This window comes from Tiliqua scincoides, chromosome 1, assembly GCF_035046505.1.
Source record: "Tiliqua scincoides isolate rTilSci1 chromosome 1, rTilSci1.hap2, whole genome shotgun sequence".
In the NCBI taxonomy this organism is placed as follows: Eukaryota; Metazoa; Chordata; class Lepidosauria; order Squamata; family Scincidae; genus Tiliqua; species Tiliqua scincoides.
The window spans coordinates 133,030,640-133,050,198 of NC_089821.1; the positions used below are offsets into that span (position 1 = coordinate 133,030,640).

The following is a 19,559-nucleotide window of genomic DNA, read 5'->3' on the forward strand; positions in this document are numbered from 1 at the left end:
TGGGAGAAGGTCCATCATGGAACTGACATACTGGCCTCCCGTATGGGTGGTGTAAACCCTAGTGACACCACTGGGAACAATACAATAATAAAATTAGAGATGAGGGTGAAACTTGCCAGACTTGAGGCACATATGAGCTTTAATGTGAGCATTAAAGATGAACATTAGGAGCCTCCAACTCATACTATGCAGGAGGGAACAGATGTCACAGAGGTTGAGTATATCTTTTTCAAAATGCAGGGAAGGAAGGCTATTGATAAGCTATTCAAAGATAATAAATGCCTCAATTTCTTCTAGGCATGAGCAGAAACGTATATTTTAACCATAGAACTCACCCATGTAAATGAGAAAGGAGGCCTGGTACTCTGGACAGGATGCAATGGACACTTAAATTTAAGAAATGAAAGGAAAAAAATTAATCATCCATCGGAATTATGCCATTATGTCTAATGGCCCAGTCCTTTGGGCCTTCTACGATAGGGGAATGTGTGTCCCACTGTTGCAAAAGGTTCAGAGATGGCACAAAGATCATGCCACTGCCTGACCAATCTGTGTCACCACTACAAAGTGATTGAGGCTCCAGACAGACACCATCACGAACTGTAGGCTGTGCTGCTCCCAGTGAGTTGGTGGCAGAGATATATAGTGGGTGGGGAGGGAGAGGGAAGGGAGGGGTTCAGCGGGATAGGAAGGAGGGCAGGGGTAGATTGGAGGAGGGAGGTGTGGATCTCGGTGGCAGTGACTTGAGCCAAGATCCTATCCCTTATTCTTCACCCAGTATCTCTGCTTTTACTTCTGTTAGCTTGGACTTATGCCAGCTTATATACTTAAATATAAGTAGGTCTTTTCCTGGTCAGTGCCTGAATGGAAGACTACCTGGAAGTGTATATAAGCTGCACTAAGACTACTCAAAAACAACACTGTTATAGAGCAAAGAGGGAAGCACAAATGTTTCATACTTTGAATGTTTCTGCAGTGTTCTTTCATTCAAAATATAACAATAAAATAAAAAAATAAAACCACTGAGCTATCTTTGTGTTCTTCTAGGGTGAAGGTGGGCCACCTGGGCCTAAGGGATACAGAGGAGATGAAGGGCCTCCTGGAGCTGAAGTTAGTATATTTTAATGTGCATGTGGTTGGAGATAGGCTGAAAAGGAAGAGCTTGCTCAAAGAGCTTGAACAACCAAGCACTTCACATACTGTATAGGGCTCTCCTAGAATGCAGACAGCAATAGAGATGCTCACTCTATTCTATGTAAGAGTTGTCTTCCCAAGAGTATCTTCCCAAGAGAAACTCTTACATACTTTTATTTATTTAAATGATTGGTTTCCTGCCTTTCCCTCCAAATAAACAGAGGAAAATATACAGCTGTCATATCAGAAATTAGTTCTTATGTGCAATATCTATTAACTAATGTGATCAATGCAATCTATTGACACTGACTAATGTAAGGCAGGTCTAGTCTATAGATATACTTTCTCTGGTAGCTGCAAAAAATTCATAACTCAACAAGCAATAAATTATGAAAGGAGTTTCTCCATATATCAGGGACCTGTTTGACATTCTTCAATGCCTAAGGTTTATTTGAAGGCAGGAAGCAAAGGAGCTGTATCATTTCATCTGCAAGGACAATAAACATAGCCATTTATTTTGTTGCTTTTTAGGGTCCTAAAGGATCTCTTGGGCCCCCTGGATTACCTGGTGATGTTGGCCTAATGGGCGAAAGGGTGAGTAGCATAATTTGAGGGCATATTATATGATTCCATGAAGGAAAAGTTTCTCCAGAGTAGTAATCCCATGTGGGAATAGAGAGCTCTTCACATAGATATCAGAGACTATAAAATGTAGAGGGAGTGCACATAAAGTCCTTGAGAAACACTGGTGAAAATGACAAGGATTTACCCCCTCTTAAAGAAAGCCCAAAGGAATGTGTGAACCTTACCAGGCTGATTAGCTTCACTGGTTTTTCCCTGGTCACAAGACTTATAGGGGAATCTTTGTCAGCTTCATCAGTGTTTTTAAAAATTTTTACTGTATGTTTCAGCATTGGTCTGCAAACATTCTCTCTTTTGAAAAAGTGCTGTGTTAGACCTCACACACATACAGATACACTGAACTAGTAGCTGCTGTGGCTTTCAGGTAGGCTTCAATTCTGGGAGAGCTGGCCCATCCATGAGGCCAACTGAGGCAGTTACCTCAGACAGCAGATTGATGGAGGACACCCATCTCTCTCCACCTACTAGCCTCCACTGCTGCTGCACCTCCTTCCTCTCCCTGGATTGGAAAAGGAAGAGTGGGGACAGAAAGGAAATGTGAAGGGAAAGAGAGTGCTGAGCTACAACTTTGCAGAGTGGAGGGAGCAGAGACTGCCACGTTTGAGGATAAGGGGCACAGCATTTGTGTGCCACCTCAGGAGGTCTTGGACTGGGCCTGAATTCTGGCACCCTTAAGCCACAATCCTATTTAACTTTCCTGTGCTGACGCAGCCAGGAATGTTTGTTCCCTTACCTCAGGGCTGCATTGAGGCTGCTTTGGTACTAGAAAACTTAGAATAATGAATATGCTCTTGCTAGAATCGGGAGCCCAAGGCAGCCCTCCAGTTAGAGGAACATTGTGGTTGCTGGGAAGAATAGGCCACACTGCTATGAGACTAATCTCTTATGTCTCTGGTCAATTTCTAAACTTTCTCTAGGGAGAAGAAGGTATCTCAGGAAATGGCACTGATGGCTTCCCTGGCTTTCCGGTAAGTTCAGCTCTATTCCAAATGCCCAAACTTTAGACAGTGTGTTACTGCTTATGCGCCTTTTGATTTAATACTTGATCCCCTCTTTTTCCCAAGGGATATCCTGGCATCAGAGGTGATCCTGGGACCAATGTAAGTCTGTCTCACTCTTTTCCTTTACTTAATGGCACACTTTACTTAATGGCACACAGGCATCTCCAGCCGTGGACCTCTGCAGCCGGGGCCAAGCTCCATGATGGTGCCCCCCTGTGTGTTATTGCTGCCCCCCACGCAGAAATCCGCCGCCCCCACTCACCAGAGGCTCACGGAGCCTCGCACAACCTCCTCCCACGCCGGAGAAACCAGAAGCCGGCAAACCAGAAGCACAGTTTCCACCTCCGTCGGGAGCCTCAATGAGGCTTCTGCTGGGTCCTTGCGGCCGGCACCTGGGCCATTTGCCCCAGAGAAGTCAATGGCAGGCACACAACTGGGCGTCTCAGTCTTCCTGCATTTCTCTCTCTCTCTCTCTCTCTCTCTCTCTCTCTCACACACACACACACACACACACACACACACACACACTTAATCACAACAGTTATTTGGCCCAGAGCAAAAATATAAGTGAGTGTGGCATTGGCATTGTATCTAATGGCATTGTATCATATCCATGAGCATGCTTTTAGTTTCATTTATTCAAAAGATAAATAACCTTTTTAAGATACATAATAAAACATTTTTCTTGTCTAAATGAAGCCGACATTCTTGAACTTTCCTTTCTAATACTGAATATACATTGAATATAGCCTACGCACTCATTCAACACAACCTGACATTGCAAGACTATGCATGTCTCCTCAGAAGGAAGCTCCATTAAACACTTACTTATTTCCTGGTAAGTGTGTATAGGATGGCAACCTAAGGTGCTTTTACAGCCTATTCCAGACTACACACAGGGCAGTCATTTATATTGAGACTGTTATCTCTAGTAAGGATATGAGAAACTATTTCCACATTCACATTCCATTCAGAATGCCCCCCATACTTCCAGTACAGCTGAAGATTATGATTATGTAGAATGTAACTTGGAAAGAAAAGACTCCAATCAAATGGGCAAATTAATTTGGATACACTTTTGTTATCTCTGTCTGAATGCAGTGGATTATTCTGACAAGAAGCAAAGTACAATGTACCTGTACATTGTTGTCCATCATTGACTGCAGGGGTCAGTTCCATGTCATTTGTATGCTTCTGCAAAATGATGTCATTCTTGTCTTTTTCAGGGTACCAAAGGCCATCCTGGTCCAAAAGGTGATGAAGGAGAGATAGGGGACCCTGGAGAAGATGTAAGTAAAGAATGGTGTTGAGAAGAAAGTTGACAGCATAATCCATGTGTTTTATTCCTGCTGAATATAAGCTATCTAATTAACCTTACATGTTTCATATTATGAAAAAATGTGGAAGGGATGGGGCAGTATGATAATTATTGTTTCAGTATAGCAATCCCTGGAAATCAGGAGAAATAAGGTGTTTTTTATCTTTTGCCTTGCAGGATAAGAAAATGTAGCAAGAAGCTTTGCAATTGAGAACATGTATTTGGGGTGTGTAAGGCAAGCAAATACTGCAAGCATCTTAGGGCCAATTTGTGTGCTGTTTTGTCAGAAATATGTCTGATGTTGGAGTGTCTTTTCCCTTTTCTGGAAAAAAATATATAACGATTGAATCAGAATCACACGAATCTCATTTTCATTGAAATGTGTGCACTGGCACAGGTGAGAATGCTGTATTTCTCACCTGTATACATGTTACATTTTTTCCTGAATAGAGGCATGTGAATTACTCCTGCATCTTCCAAACCTGGGAAAAAGCAGCACGCACGTCAGCCCTAACTTGAGACCGGATTTTCACAAATGCTTATCACCTGGTTTGAGTGTTCTTTTGTGGCAATTATATAGTTGAACCAAAAAATAGAAGTCCAGAAGCCCAGTAAAATACAGGTTTCTAACACAAAGATGTTTAACACAAAAAAGAGCTGCTGGTGCAGCAGTCCACTCAAGAAGCAAATTGTGTTATTTTTCTTTCAGGGACGCGCAACTGGAATCAGAGGCATTAAAGGAGCCAAGGGGCACAGAGGCCCAGAAGGCCCTCCAGTGAGTAACTGAGCTTTAGTTTCTGCTCAAAACTGAGGATTTCATGAAAGAACTGTAGTTCCAGGAGTCATTCAGCACCCACCATGATCATATAAGAAAGATCCAATCCTATTGAATCACTGCACCAGTGGAACATACATTCCAACAGTGGCACTGTTGCAAAAGCACTTAGCCAAGGCACTGACGGGAGGGCTGGAGCCTTCCTGTGCTCACCAGTGGAGCAAAGGATACCTGCCAGACCTGGTAAAGTGGGTCCTGGTGCTAAATGTGTGAGAACCACTGCTCTGTGGGATGCAGCGTGGCCTGCACAAGCACCACTCCATCGCTGCTTAGGAATTTTGTTAGAATTGTGCTGCAAAACATACTAGGCAGTAGACTTATCAAGAAGAATTCGGGTTTGAAATAGGTAATGAAAATGTATTAAGAGCAAAATCCTCTGGTGTAGCTGACCTTTTATCAACAACATTTTAATACTCCAGCAGTATGAACGCATTTTCCTAGTCTCTGGAAGAAAGAGTATCCCTCTACTGAGAGTTAGCAAGACTTTACTTGGAGTACTATGCTAAGGTTAGAGCACCACAGTATGCAAAGATGTTTACACTGGCAAAAACTCAGCCTCTTCTAACTAGATGACAGCTGGTTCACTATAAAGTACAGGGAAAAATAAATATAATTTGTGCAAAGGTTGAGTAAATAAGTGGACTGGTAAGGAGTTTCCCTTTCTTGTTGGAGAATGACAATATTTCAAACACAGCCTTGACAACCGTAGTTCACGTCAGTGAACTGAGTATCTGGGACTTCTGGAAACTGTCAAAACCAGTGATGCTTTGGTTTGGTTCTATCTCCACTCTGGACTTTGGACCAGACAGTGAGTCAGAAAGTGACTGGTTCCCATTCAGCTACACCTAATCATGACTTTGTTCCATTGAAAGCAATAGGACAAGTTAACTGCAACTATTAAGTCATAACTAGAGGTGTTTGAAAATTGTGTTATTCATCTTACTCAAAAGTAAGCCCATTGTTACTTAGGGTGCAATCCTGACCAAGGCTTAGGCTGGCGCAAGCCCCTTGCACCAGCCCAGGAGGTTTCGGCATGTTTGCGCCTCCTCGGAGGAATCCGCATTGGCGCACGGAGATGCGCCAACACATGGAGGCTGAATCCAGCCTCCGTGGTGGCTTCCTTGTCAAGTCTTGCGTCAGCCCAGCTGGGCTGACGCAAGCATCAAAGGTAGGCGGGGGTAGGCGGGGAGAAGGCGGGAGGGAGGCATTCCTGGGCTGGGGGAGGGTGAGCAGTGGGTAGCCCTGGGGCAGGCAGGTAGGCAGGCGGGGAGCAGGAGAAGGGGCTGGGATCTGGCAGTTATGCCAGATCCCAACCCCCATTGCCAAGGAGAATGGAGCAGCTCCAAGCCGCTCCGCTCTTCTCGGACTTGTGTCACCTCAAGAGGTGGCACAAGTCCAAGGAGACCGATAGGCGCCAGTGGCCCTTACCCGGAGGTAAGGAAAAATGTTTCCCCTTGCCTCTGGCTGAGCCACTTATGACCACAATTCTGCGCTGGATGCAGCACAAGCCTTTTGGCTTGCCTATTCCAGCATAGGATAGGATTGCGCCCCTAGGCTGTAATCCTATCGTACTCACCAGAAACAAACACCTAACTGATGGAGGTCAAAACTCTAACTGATGGAGGTCAATACCTTCCTTGATGAAAACCTAATGAGTCAGGGCCTAGGAGAGGGGGGTAAAGGGGGTAATTTGTACCTGGCCCACTCCCAGAAAGGGGGCCCAGGAGCCAAAGGAGCGGGCCCAGAAAGTTCCTGGGATCTGACATTTTCCAATCTCACCTGAACTTGCTGCCTACGCATGATGGCAGGGCACAGCCACATGCATGCAGTGTTAGCTGCTGGTGCAAGCCATGTGCAGCAGCTCAGGAATGCATCCATGACCCTCCTTAACACAGTGTCAAATCTGGGAGGAAACTGGCATGGGCCACAGTAGCTCTTTGGCTTGTGGATCTCATAACCATGAAGGAGTGTATAGAAGCTCAGGGACCCAGCTGTGGGGCTACAGAAGTTCGTTTTGGTCCATTCTAGTTTGAGCCTAAATATGATTATGCTATTTTTCTGCAATGGATTTTCTATATTTCAAAGATTTTAGAGAGACTTAGGAGTGTGTTTGGTTTTCAGTATTACTTTATCTAGCTGCCAATGCTGCATGGTCAGGTAGACCTGGGCTCCGAAGACCTGGACATCAAGAAGCCTAGTAGACCTGGGCTCCAAAGACTATTGCGGCTGTCAGCACCCTCCCCCTACCCTATTTTGCCCCCCCTGGTCTGCCTGCTCCCATTGCTCCCCCCTTTGGGTAGGGGCCCAGAAGAAACTTTGTACCCCCTGATAAAATTCCTCTCATAGGCCCTGAATGAAGTACTAACCTCATAAACTAAACTCTTTTTGTTAGACTTTGGTCCATGTTACAGGTGGCTCAGATGTAACTAAAACAATAAAGACACCATGACACCTTAAGGGTTAAGTTCATGGACTTTTCATGGACTAGAAGCCACTTATCGGTTTTTAATACTTCACAGAATTCTTTGCTGTTCTTAGTATAACACAATAGTCTATTATGGCTTCCCTCCAGAATTTGTCTAATGCAACTGAGAATTCTCCTGGTTCATTTACAATGCTTTGGTTTTTCAGGGACCCCCAGGACCTGTAGGCCCTCCAGGACCAGATGTGAGTACTGTATAACTGTTCTTATATAGTGCCGGTTCATCTCTATGCCATAGATATCATTAAAGCACTTAGTGTTTTCATGCAGATTGAGTGGGTTGAGAAGTATTCTGCAAAGCAGAACAGATGTTCACTCTAGTGTTGCATCAGCCCTGAGTCTGTCTATACAGTAGTCAACCCCATGGCCAGTCTTTCTTAGTCAACCCCATGGCCAGCCCCATTTCTGTCTTAGAGTTCAGTGCAGTATGCTATCTTTAGGTAGCAGTCTTTTCTTAATTTGTCCAATCATTATCGGATTTTCAAATGCAGAAAAAATAATGTTGCTTTCTTTGGACTTTCCTCAAGTTCTTGACTTTTCTTCCATCAGTAGGTACCCAGCATATAAGCATCTCCCTGCTCTTCATACCAGTTCCATGATATATGCCCAAACTGATGAGAGTACAAGTAGCTTTTGGCTGTTGCTACCCATAGATTAACTTTGTTTAACAATAAGTATTCATTTCCCACACTGTGGCCAGCTAGGAAGGCACAAATTCAGACTTCGCAGATCCAGTTCTCATCTTATCAAAGAAGCCAGAAAGAGTCTCCATTCTCAATAACCTGGATTCTTTGTTTTTGGGTGAAATAAAAATAAAGATGGTGGCATTATCTTCATTATGGGAGATTTTTGTCTATATTTTCTCTAGGGTATGTAAATACTTTACAAATGCTAACTGCCTTCTCAGAAAAAGCTTCTATGAACATCTTGGTTTATATGCTGTGTCTAGAATTCTGATATTAAAATGGATGATTTTCTATGGTTGGCTACAGTGAAAAACCAGGCAATAGGGGATAGAAAGTGTTTCCTTGTTTCTAGGGCCTGGATGACAGCCATGTTTCTTCCTTTGTTTTTAGGAATGTGAAATTTTAGATATCATCATGAAAATGTGTTGTAAGTATTGGCATTAATAGGAATACCTTTGAGAATGTGACCAATGATCAAGCCAGCAAATGTAACCACAAGAAATGACAACTTATTGGCTTTACCAAGCTCTTGCCCCATCACATTCATTTGGCCTCCAGCCATTTAAATTGATCCAGCCTGAATCTAGACACATAGCAGAACATTTCTCATCTTCTTAAAGTTTCCTCTTTTACAATTTAATTGGGCTACAGATAAATAATAAATGGTTCTAGCCCTTATTGGATATCAACCAAGCAAATGATTCCCTACTTTCCATTATAAACCACAATATATAACAACAATTATTTACGGTGTTTGGGGAAAAGAGTATTCTCTGTTCATATTAATATGTGGTGGAGAGAACCACAGAGATTGACATCTCTGACACATGGAAATCATTTTAAAAACTTGCATAACGTGAGGGGAAATATCTCCAACCTCTTCATACTGTGCAGTCCAAATTAGAAATTCTGTGGACGTTTTACTGCAGCACTCATTACATTTTGTGTTTATATATGGAAACAGTTTTATTTATTTATTTATATCCTTTTCTATGACATAAAAACATAAGAACAGCTCTGCTGGATCAGGCCATAGGGCCATCTAGTCCAGCTTCCTGTATCTCACAGTGGCCCATCAAATGCCCCAGTGAGCACACAAGACAGCAATAGACCTGCATCCTGGTGCCCTTCCCTGCATCTGGCATTCTGACATAACCCATTTCTAAAATCAGGAGGCTGCACATACATATCATGGTTTTTAACCCGTGATGGATTTTTCCTCCAGAAATTTGTCCAATTCTCTTTTAAAGGCATCTAGGTCCGATGCCATCACCACATCCTGTGGCAAAGAGTTCCACAGACCAACTACACATTGAGTAAAGAAATATTTTCTTTTGTCTGTCCTAACTCTCCCAACACTCAATTTTAGTGGATGTCCGCTGGTTCTGGTGTTATGTGAGAGGGAAAAGAGCATCTCTCTATCCACTGTATCCTTCCCATGCATAATTTTGTAACAAAGCAAATTTCCGCAAATTGTAAAGCAAATTGTAATGAAGCAAAATGCCTAAGCAAATTGATTCTCACGCAACCTTTTCACTTTCTTCTAGCTTGCTGTGGTGAGTGTCATTTTTGCAACATCTTTAACAACATGATTTCATTTTCATTTAAACACCTTGCTCCAGTGATGTCTCAAAGATTCAGGTAGGAGAGTCTCCTTTCTAATACCTACAGCTGCTGTAAGACACAATCACCATCATGATCCACTGCTATGGTGCTCTGATACTACCATTGTCCCTCTTTTAATTTGTCACACTTTGATTTAAACTGTGTATGCACACATAAAATTTGCCACCATATTCAACAACCATGCTAATGTCTCAAACATGGATACCTGCCTGGGAAATGAAGGTTGTGAATGCAGGACAGGATTTCACCTTCCATATTCGCTAGGTGAGCAAAGACAGGAAGGAAGGCAAAATGGGGCACAGCAATCCAGAGCAGCTGCCTCATCTTCAGGTCTGTCACTGCTGCTCCAGCTTGTTCCCACTGGCCCTGTTGTGGGCAGAGCACTCCACATATCTTGTTTGTTTCAACAGGGCCAGGCAGAACAAGCTGGAAGAGGTGCAAGTGGTAGGTGTAAGGAAGAGGAAGGAGGCGTAGAGAGGAGGCGCCATCTCCTTGTCTTCCTTGTCCCCTGATTTTCTTGCTGGGTGGGCAAGCAGAAGGTGTCACTGAGCTGTCCTGTTCTGATCACTCATGAAAGCGACCTCTCAAAACAGAATCACTGTGCTGCCACTTCTGTGCTGCACTTCTGTGACCCTGTGCTGCAGCTCCACCCCTGCAACAATGATGATGGAGGAAAGGTGGATTGCTACTGCCCCATCTTCTCTGTTACTTGCTCTCACCAAGCCAAAAGAGACTCGAGGAGCTGACTGAAGTGGTTTGGTGGGCAGGAAGCTGGGAAGGAGACTGGAGGGCAACTGCAGAGCGCAGGGCGCAGAACTGCAGAGCCTCAACAGTTCACCCCAACGTGCAGTTTGGAGTTAGCCTCATAACTGAACCAACCCTGGTGCAATGTCTGAATTGAGCCTAAAATGCTCCCAGTGATACCTTTTACTATAGTTTGATACTACTAAATTAGACTCAGCATATGGAAGAAATATAAAGCTTCATGCTTTTGTGCATGTTTCTATGATGTAATCCTCTGCTTCTTTCCAGAATGCAAGTGTGGCCCTATTGATATTCTGTTCGTAGTGGACAGCTCAGAGAGTATTGGCTTTCAGAACTTCCAGATTGCTAAAGATTTTGTTGTGAAGGTCATTGACAGGCTGAGCAAAGATGAACATGTGTCGGTAAGGCATTATCATCAATCGCGTCAACCCAATAGCATGTATTAATGCATAGTTACTACATCAGGTTTGAGAATAGCTTCTACCTGTTCCATTGGTTCAAGGAATAACTGAAAAAGAAATTCTGTTTTTGAGGCTGCCAAGGACATTCAGAACAATCCCTAGGTCTCTAAGGTGGACAAGAAGTTGCCTTCAGAGTTTCAAAATGTTATATCCTTGACATCCATGGTGTCTTTGATTCTGATAACATTTGAGCAAAAGACTTAAATGTGATTGTCTAACTTTTCTTTAATAGTTTGACCAACGTGAGTCTCGTGTTGGTGTTGTTCAGTACAGCCATGGCAACACCCAGGAAATGGTGGCCTTGGGAGATGCCAACATTGATACCATTGGAGCCCTCAAAGAGTAAGTTCAGATATACCTCTGAGTCAGAGTAAAGTCTTTGTGTTTAGTATTATATGTGACACCTATGTGACATTTGCCATGTTTCAAGTATCTGAATATCTTGCTCACTGAGTACTTAGTACTGAGTACTTCAAATAAAAACCATTTCCCAGAGTTCCATCCTGACCAAGAAATGACACTCCTTCCCTAGAATCACCCATCCTATACATGTCAATGCATCCCTGACTTGTACTCTATTTTTGAAGTGAATGGTTGCCTTTCACTCAATTGGGGAAAAGTTGAGGACTGCCCTGAGGACAATGTAGCAATGACGCCAAAACTATGATGAGACCTAGCCATTGTTGTACCTCATGTTCCTGACATGAAAAAAGGCAGATCAGCCCGCTGCCACCAACAGACGCTTTTGCATGCACAACGTGTTGGACCCTTTCACAACTGCTTCAAAAAGAAACAAACAATACTTGATTTTACTAGGTGGATTTTGCATGACAGGTTATGGAGTATTGTTACTCTAACACAGGGGTGTCCAAAGTTTTTGGCAGGAAGGCCACATCATCTCTCTGACACTGTGTTGGGGGCCAGGGGAGAAAAAAGAATTAATTCACATTTAAAATTTGAATAAATGTACATAAGTTTACATAAATGAATATATTAAAGATGAACTTATATGAATAAATGAAGGTCTTGCAATAGCTCAAGGCCTATAAAAGGCCTGGCACAAGGCTGGCCTTTCCTTTGCTGCCACTACTGCATCACAGACGTGAAACAACAAGCAGTGGAGAGAGCCCTCATCCCACAGCTCACGAGAGAGATCAAACAGTCACCCTCACTCTGAGAGCAGTTGCGTCGGGCCAGTGTGGGCTCGAACAAATCTCCAGAGGACCAGAGGCTCATTGGAGACTGGGGGTTCCCTGAGTGCCGCATTGAGAGGCCTCGAGGGCCGCAAGTGGCCCCAGGGCCAGGGTTTGGGCACCCCTGCTCTAACAGATTAGAATTGGCAGTCTAGAGTACATGAGGGTTCCATTAATAGGTTACTGTAAGTCCTGTGCCAACTAATTCGGTTGTTTTGCTATTACAAGAATATTGATATAAGTGCTGTGTAGGTGTTAATGTGGCTTTATGTAAACATCATGTAAAGTCAGATTTTCTGGAAGAGGGGGAGGTGGAAAGCAAACCAAAAGGTAGGAGATGTGTGCAGATTTTATCAGAGGGAAGTTTTGCTTCTAGCAGGTGGCACTACTGTTCATTGTTGCTTCATTTGCAGAGCCATAAAGAAACTTAACTGGATTGCTGGTGGCACCTATACTGGAGAAGCCCTTCAGTTCACAAAGGAAAATTTGCTGCGGCGATTTCCCTCTGGCCAGAAGAGAGTGGCCATTGTCATCACAGATGGGCGGTCTGACATACATCGTGATCAAACACCACTGTCTGCTCTCTGTGAAGCTGATACCCAGGTAAAATCAATACAGGGGAATGGGGGAGAAACAGTCGTCATTGTTTCTTCTGAATAAGAAGATGAACAGCAAAATTAGATTAAATTAAGCAGAAGATGACTCCACTGTAGGAGAAATTAATTCAAGAATTTCTGCAGCAGATGCAGATGTGTGCAAATTGGTGAATGCTTTGATAGCTACTCATTCTTACCATTTTAGAAAATGGTAGGAAAATATAGAAAAGAACTGCCAAATGCCTGTTCAAGGAACAAATGTCTTCATCAGTAAATGCTGGTGTATACCAAGGCCAACTGGGAAGGATTCTAAAGACATCTAGTGATTAGATCTGTTATGACATTGACCAAGTCAGTCCAGACCAGGAAAATATCTACCTGGGACCAATCAGTTCTTTAATAAACAGACTAGTTTTTAATGCAAATTCAATGATCAAAATCTAATTCAGGGGTGTCAAACTTGTTTCATATATTAGACCAAATAGCATTCATGGTGTCTGCTGAGGGCAGGAAGTGACGTCATTAAGCAGGTAATGACCAGAAATAAGCACTTTTTTTCTCACTTAGGAAATCATTAGCTGCAATTGACAGAAGAGAAAATATGCAAATTTTTATCATATTTTCAAGATATGGGAGAGCCTAATTATCAGGCCAGCTGTCCTTACAGCAGTGACCTCAGCAGCTGAGAGCAGCTGATAGTGGAGCTGGGACAGCCCGAGCACTGGATAGATTCTGCAGGCCTTATGTTTGACATCCCTGATCTTGTATAACTGTGTGCTGGATTGATGACATATCTTATAGAAGGGATACCAGTGTACTCTTCTGGGCATTACAGACAAGGCTATTTGCTGGAGTTTCATAGCACCACTATAGGATCTGTACAAGAGGAATTCTCTGTATTCCACATCCAACAGATTTACAATTTTACTCTTGCAAATTCAAGTCAAGGTCCAGTTCTCTTCTATCTCCTTTGAGCCTTGGTTGGGGCATGTGCCTAACCAGAGCACCCATGATACAGGTTCTTCTAATATTATGAATATTTCACTCTACAGGTGTTCCCCTTGGGTATTGGTGACATTTTCCATGCTGATCCAAACTCTGAACAATTATCAACTATTTCCTGTGGGGGGCTGGTGATTTCACGAGCCAACTATGCTGAACTGCTCGATGACACTTTCTTACAGAATGTTACCTCTTATGTCTGCAAAGGTGGGTAAGAAAGCTCTAGTTGCTTGGTTCAGGTCAAATGCTTATGGTCTGGTGCCCAGGGAAGTGGCTTCTAAGAGAAACCAGGAGTCTCACTTGACACAATAAATGCAAAATAACTGATGAGTGAAATGACCATCATGACCTATCTATGACTTTGGATTGTAAATACTGTAAGTAAATGAGAGCACTCTCTGATGGTTCTCTCTGCATTCAAATTGTGGCTAATGTGGCTGGATTACCACAGAGGAGTCTTTGGTGGGTTCTTCAATATTTAGCATTGATTCTGTCATGTTATTGTTTTAGTGTTGTTTGGTTTTATTGTGTTGGAAATTGATTGTTAGCCATCTTGGGCTTTTTGGAAAGGCAGGATACAAAATACAGAAAATAAATAAAATTGTATAACAGCCCAATCCTAACCCATGCTGGAATGGGGAGGCCTGCCCTGCCCCATATCCAACGGAGAATTGGGGCTGGTTGCGGCTCAGCCCGGGGCAAGAGGTGGCGCAGTTCCGAGCAGCACGGAGCTGATCCTGGCTGTCTAGGGCTGGAATCCTGGCTCCACCCCTGCTCAACCATGGCTTACCCATGGGCCCACACACTGTCCACCCTGGAACGCCTCTGTTCCCCTCTCCCTCCCCAGGCCCCCACACTGTCCTGGAAATGCCAGCATGAACCTGCCCCTCCACTGGCTCTGTAAGGCCTGGGGTTGCCTGTGGAGACTGGTACATGGATGTGCACCAGCCTCATGAGTTGTTGCAGAAGTGCCTTACAGCACTTTTGTGACATTCTTTGACCTGTGCAAGTGGCCTAGGGATCCTTTGGGATTGTGTCCTAAGCAAAGGAAAAGGTGGTTTTTGAGATGAGGCCAGCTGTGACATTTTCTGTTTTCCTGCTGTCATGGAATAAAGAGCAATGGATTATTCCTGCCTCTATAGCAACTACAGAACTTGCAGCCACAGTGGGGTTCTTCTCTCTTTCAGACAGTGCAGTGTCATTGAGGTTGCATCTTCTCTTTTGTTGCCTTAATGAGCCCCAGTGGGAACTACAGGGGGTGCCTTGCTCTTTCATGTTCTCTTCTAGCCATAGTTGCTACCAGCTGCTTCCTATGCACACTTACCTCATCTCACTGAATTCAGTGGGAGTTACTTCTAAGTAGATATGCCTAGGATTGTGCTGTTAGTCAGAGCTGCGAATCATGTGTTACATATAGCTGCCATAGTGCTTTGCTGCATTCCATATAAAATAAAATGCAATTGGATCATCCTTGGAAAGATTGTAGAAAAATGCTCTGGAGTGCAGATGTTTGCAAGTCATTTCTTGCAGAACTACCACCTGTAATGTTACATTGGTGATAATAATTAAACACGTACTAGAGCCTCAGGACACCTCGGAATAGCCACATATATTTGACTCCTTCACAGTTAGGGTTGGCTACCATGTGAGCTAAACAGTTGCCCAGGACTGTCTTCTACCACATATCATTGCTTTTGGGGCACCTATTTGTAGCTACTCTGCAGGTATGGTGATGGCTGATCTTAAGGTATGCTGTTCCAGTTTTAGTTGAGATTTTTAAAATACAAGGAGCCATATGATATCATTAGCCTTGAACAGACTACAAAAGATTGCTACTAAGGAAGAAATGCTTTAATGTGATTTCATCTGTTTATTTTATAGACAAGGTGTGCCCGGACTACACTTGCCCAAGTGAGTACTCTTAGTAAAGCTGCTCTGATCAACAAGCATACCTTTTATGTATCCCACAGAGTCTCTTCAAAGGACAATCTGCATTGTCTTCCTGATTGATGATGAGCCCAGTTACATTTGTTATGGGCAGTGGTCATTCACAAGAGTTGCAAACCCATGGTTCAACAGTTCTTTGTAAATGTATACTGCTAGCACCAGGAGGGAACTGCAGCCTAACTGTGAGAGACTAAGGGCCCAATCCTACCCAATTTTCCAGTGCCACTGCAGCAGTGCCAATGTGGCATACACTGTATCCTGTGGTGGGGAGGCAGTCAGAGAGGCCTCCTCAAGGTCTGTGAACTTTTGTTCCCTTTCCTCAGGGCTGCATTGCGGCTGCACCAGTGCTGGAAAGTTGGATAGGATTGGGTCCTAAGGCTGCAGTCCTAACCACACTTTCCTGAGAGTAAGCTTCATTTAACAAAATAGAACTTACTTCTGAGTAGTCCTGGTTAGGATTGTGCCCTGACTGATTTAAGGTTCCTGATTTAAGGAGGATTTAAGATTCCTCCACAGAGGAATCTGCCCACTATATCTCTGCAGGATTTGCTACTCTGGCTTGACCACTTTCTCATCAACATCTTTGGGGGGAGACAGACACAGATTTGGCCATGTTTCTGCATCAGGTCTGCTTGGATCATATGGAAACACAAGGTGTTTGAGAACCTTGATGTTGAGGAACATGATCTTGAGTTAGCAAGGTAGTTACAGGACTAGGCCAACTTCAAGCTTTTGTGGAGCTGCTCATTTTTCTCTTGTATTAGAAAATACACAGTTTGTTATCCAGAGCAGTCATGTCGGAACTGAATTTCAGACTGATTCACCTTACTTAAAATCAGGATGGCCAACCTTTCAACTTTAGGGCTCCAGGACCTTTAACAATTGTATAGAAGAGGGAGTGACAGATGACAAGCTGCACCTGCTGAAATTTCTGCCTCTGCAAGATTGTTAAAGGTCCAGGAGCCCTAAAAATTGAAAGGTTGGCCACCCCTACCTTAAAGTATATTGGCACTCCTGTGTCTGTATAATATATACAGTCACTGAACAGCTGAAACACTGTAACACTGAAAACCCTCTGGCTTTATTTTGCTAATTATAGAACACTGACAGCTATAGAAAATGTTCAGCAGAGTAAATAGCAAATCTCTCTTCTCCTTTCAGTCCAGTATTCTGGCCCAGTTGATCTCACACTGTTGGTGGATAGTTCTACCAGCGTAGGGAGCCGTAACTTCGAAACCACCAAAAAGTTTGTGAAACGTCTCGCAGAAAGATTCCTGACAGCATCCAAGCCTGCAGAGGACACTGCGCGCGTCTCTGTGGTCCAGTACAGTGGGAGAACACAGCAGAAATTGGAGGCACGTTTTGAGCAGAATTATACTGTGATTGCCGATGCAATCGACAGCATGGCATTTATGAATGATGCCACTGACGTGAATGCAGCCCTCAAGTACGTCACCAATCTGTATCGGCAGTCGTCCCGCTCTGGCGCTAAGAAGAGGGTGCTTATTTTCTCAGATGGCAACTCTCAAGGCATCACCAGTGCTGCCATTGAGAGGGCCGTTCAGGAGGCTCGACAGGCAGGCATTGAAATTTATGTACTTGTGGTTGGCACTCAAGCCAATGAGCCCAATATACGCGTGCTTGTCACTGGAAAAACCGCTGAGTATGATGTGGTCTATGGGGAGCGCCATCTTTTCAGAGTTCCTGATTACCACTCTCTGCTGAGGGGTGTCTTCTATCAGACTGTCTCCAGAAAACTTACTGTAGACTGAAGAGGAGAAGCACAGAGGAGCAGAATAAACAGCTTCTATGTTTTAAAAAATTAAAATGTTAGCAACAATGAAACCCATGATTTTATAAAAAGCCATATCCCCCAACTGAGCCTCTGCTTTGAGCTGCCTGACGCCCATCCCTGTCCATTCCTGTTCTCTTTCTTGACATGAAGTCTTCCAACCTACCAGGACAAAATATGTAGGTCTTCTCCTGTCTGATAGCCTTCTGAACTGTAACTGAAATGATTGTTTTGCAGACTGTATCTGACAGAGATAATGATGAAGCATCACTCTTATTCCTAAGATGGATAGCACATTTCACATAGATATAACAAACCTCTTTTCAGAATAAAATGATTCCTTATCTCACTGCCCAAATTAATGTTTTTAAACTTGTCTGTCATTTAATTTTTTTAAAATAATATGAAAGGTCTTGAATAGAGACTGTTCACTTAGCTACTCAGTTATCTTCAGAAATACAGTTTAAGGGACATGTCCAGGGGCACCTTTGCTGTCTTGGGCCATTCTGGAAGTTACTGAAATTGTAATTATGTACAATCCAGTTCAACACAGGATATTTTGACTGCAAAATTTAAACTAATAGCATCTCAGACAAACTAGAGTTTAGTTATGGAAGGTGTTACAAAGATCCATGCAACAATGATGTTGTCCATAGTGGATGAAATGAAGCCTGAAAAGTAATCTTCCAGTTGGCATTTCTTTCTAAATTATTTGTAAATGAAATCTTATCAAAGTCTGTGCTCTGGGATTGTTGGTGACACGTCCAAGGTTTACATTACATGTTTACACGGTCATTCTGAAACGTACATCAAAGTTGGGGGATTGGTTTGGACAGGTTTAATTCAGTGTTTCTAATGGTGCTCTTGCTATGAATTCAATATGCTTTTTTTAAAAACAGGAAATTGTTTTCAACATAGCAACTTGTATTGTTCTGTAATCAAAATCCATTTTACCACTTTGTTTTATTCCTGTGTTTTACCATCAGATGTTCACTTCAAATTTGTTCAAATAAATTGTTTTCCACAGTTTTGGTGGGAGGGAAATTATCTTTGTGTCAGTTACAAGGAAAGGTGTTCCACATCATGAAAAAAATGTGGCTTTTTCACTCCATATCAGAAGCAGACTTAAGAAGCCAAACACACACAAACACACACACACACACACACACACACACACACACACACTCCAGGAGGACTGTTCAATCTTAGCATGTTTACTGAGTAAAAGGCACTCTCATGTGTTAAATCACATTCTGAAGACCACTGATGCACCTTGCATGGGAAATGTTTCACACTGGATACAATGATTTATCTGTGACTACCAAACACTGATTGGTTGGTTTTAAAAATGCACATTTCCTTTCTCTATAAATCAGATGAAAAATCCACATTGACTAGATTTTAAAATGGATCTTCTACACTTGTCACATTGACAACATTCATCCCAGTGCAGCCAAACTAAAAGGTGGGTTTTGCATTACTTATGAACATGCTACCCAGGAGGACCCCAGCTGTACTTTCTCAGCAGCAGCCACCACACCAGATCAGAGCAGCAGGTGCCCCCTAGCAGGAGACACATGGTGCCAGGTGGTCCCCAGTGGAAGAGGCAGGTAAAAAGAGCATGGTGTTTCCATGATCCCAGCAGTATTAAGAGCACAGAGCTTGCTGCCAGGATGAGGGGATGTCAAGTGTGAGGGGCTTGGGAGGGTTAGGACCAAGATGCTACAAGATGGCTGGGGGGATGAAAACTGTGATGGCTAAGGCACAGCTGTCCTGGTGTAGCCAACACCACTGCTATCTCCCATTTTCTGCCTCTGCCACTTCCTCCTGCTGTTGCCACCACCAGCATGCACTGAGAGTCTTAAAGAGGCCTTCTTTCTGCCCCAAGCCCACCCTGTGTGTCAATCATCAGCCAGAACGTGGGGCATATAATCGGTGAATGAGGGTTGGACAGTTGCATTACTCCATCTCCCTCTGTGCATTTGAGAAGAGAGAGACTCCATTAGGATACATTGGCTTCTTTTGGGAGGAGCATGAAAAGTTAATCAGCACCAGCTGAATGACTTGTCTGTCACCACC

At 43.4% G+C, this 19,559-nt stretch overlaps 1 protein-coding gene across 1 annotated transcript in view; it reads left to right on the forward strand.

Annotated features, from left to right (window-relative positions):
- The window catches only part of COL6A1 (collagen type VI alpha 1 chain), a 54,621-nt gene extending 36,112 nt beyond the window's left edge, over nucleotides 1-18,509 (forward strand). Inside the window, exons 21-35 of the mRNA XM_066631224.1 lie at nucleotides 1,048-1,110; nucleotides 1,666-1,728; nucleotides 2,694-2,744; nucleotides 2,841-2,876; nucleotides 4,004-4,066; nucleotides 4,805-4,870; nucleotides 7,562-7,597; nucleotides 8,489-8,525; nucleotides 9,646-9,654; nucleotides 10,757-10,890; nucleotides 11,183-11,292; nucleotides 12,557-12,746; nucleotides 13,792-13,948; nucleotides 15,623-15,652; nucleotides 16,850-18,509. Coding sequence (XP_066487321.1) covers nucleotides 1,048-1,110; nucleotides 1,666-1,728; nucleotides 2,694-2,744; nucleotides 2,841-2,876; nucleotides 4,004-4,066; nucleotides 4,805-4,870; nucleotides 7,562-7,597; nucleotides 8,489-8,525; nucleotides 9,646-9,654; nucleotides 10,757-10,890; nucleotides 11,183-11,292; nucleotides 12,557-12,746; nucleotides 13,792-13,948; nucleotides 15,623-15,652; nucleotides 16,850-17,460 — 1,656 coding nt within the window. The 3' untranslated portion in view covers nucleotides 17,461-18,509. The remainder of the gene's footprint in view (nucleotides 1-1,047; nucleotides 1,111-1,665; nucleotides 1,729-2,693; nucleotides 2,745-2,840; nucleotides 2,877-4,003; nucleotides 4,067-4,804; nucleotides 4,871-7,561; nucleotides 7,598-8,488; nucleotides 8,526-9,645; nucleotides 9,655-10,756; nucleotides 10,891-11,182; nucleotides 11,293-12,556; nucleotides 12,747-13,791; nucleotides 13,949-15,622; nucleotides 15,653-16,849) is intronic.
- Nucleotides 18,510-19,559: the final 1,050 nt, after the last annotated feature.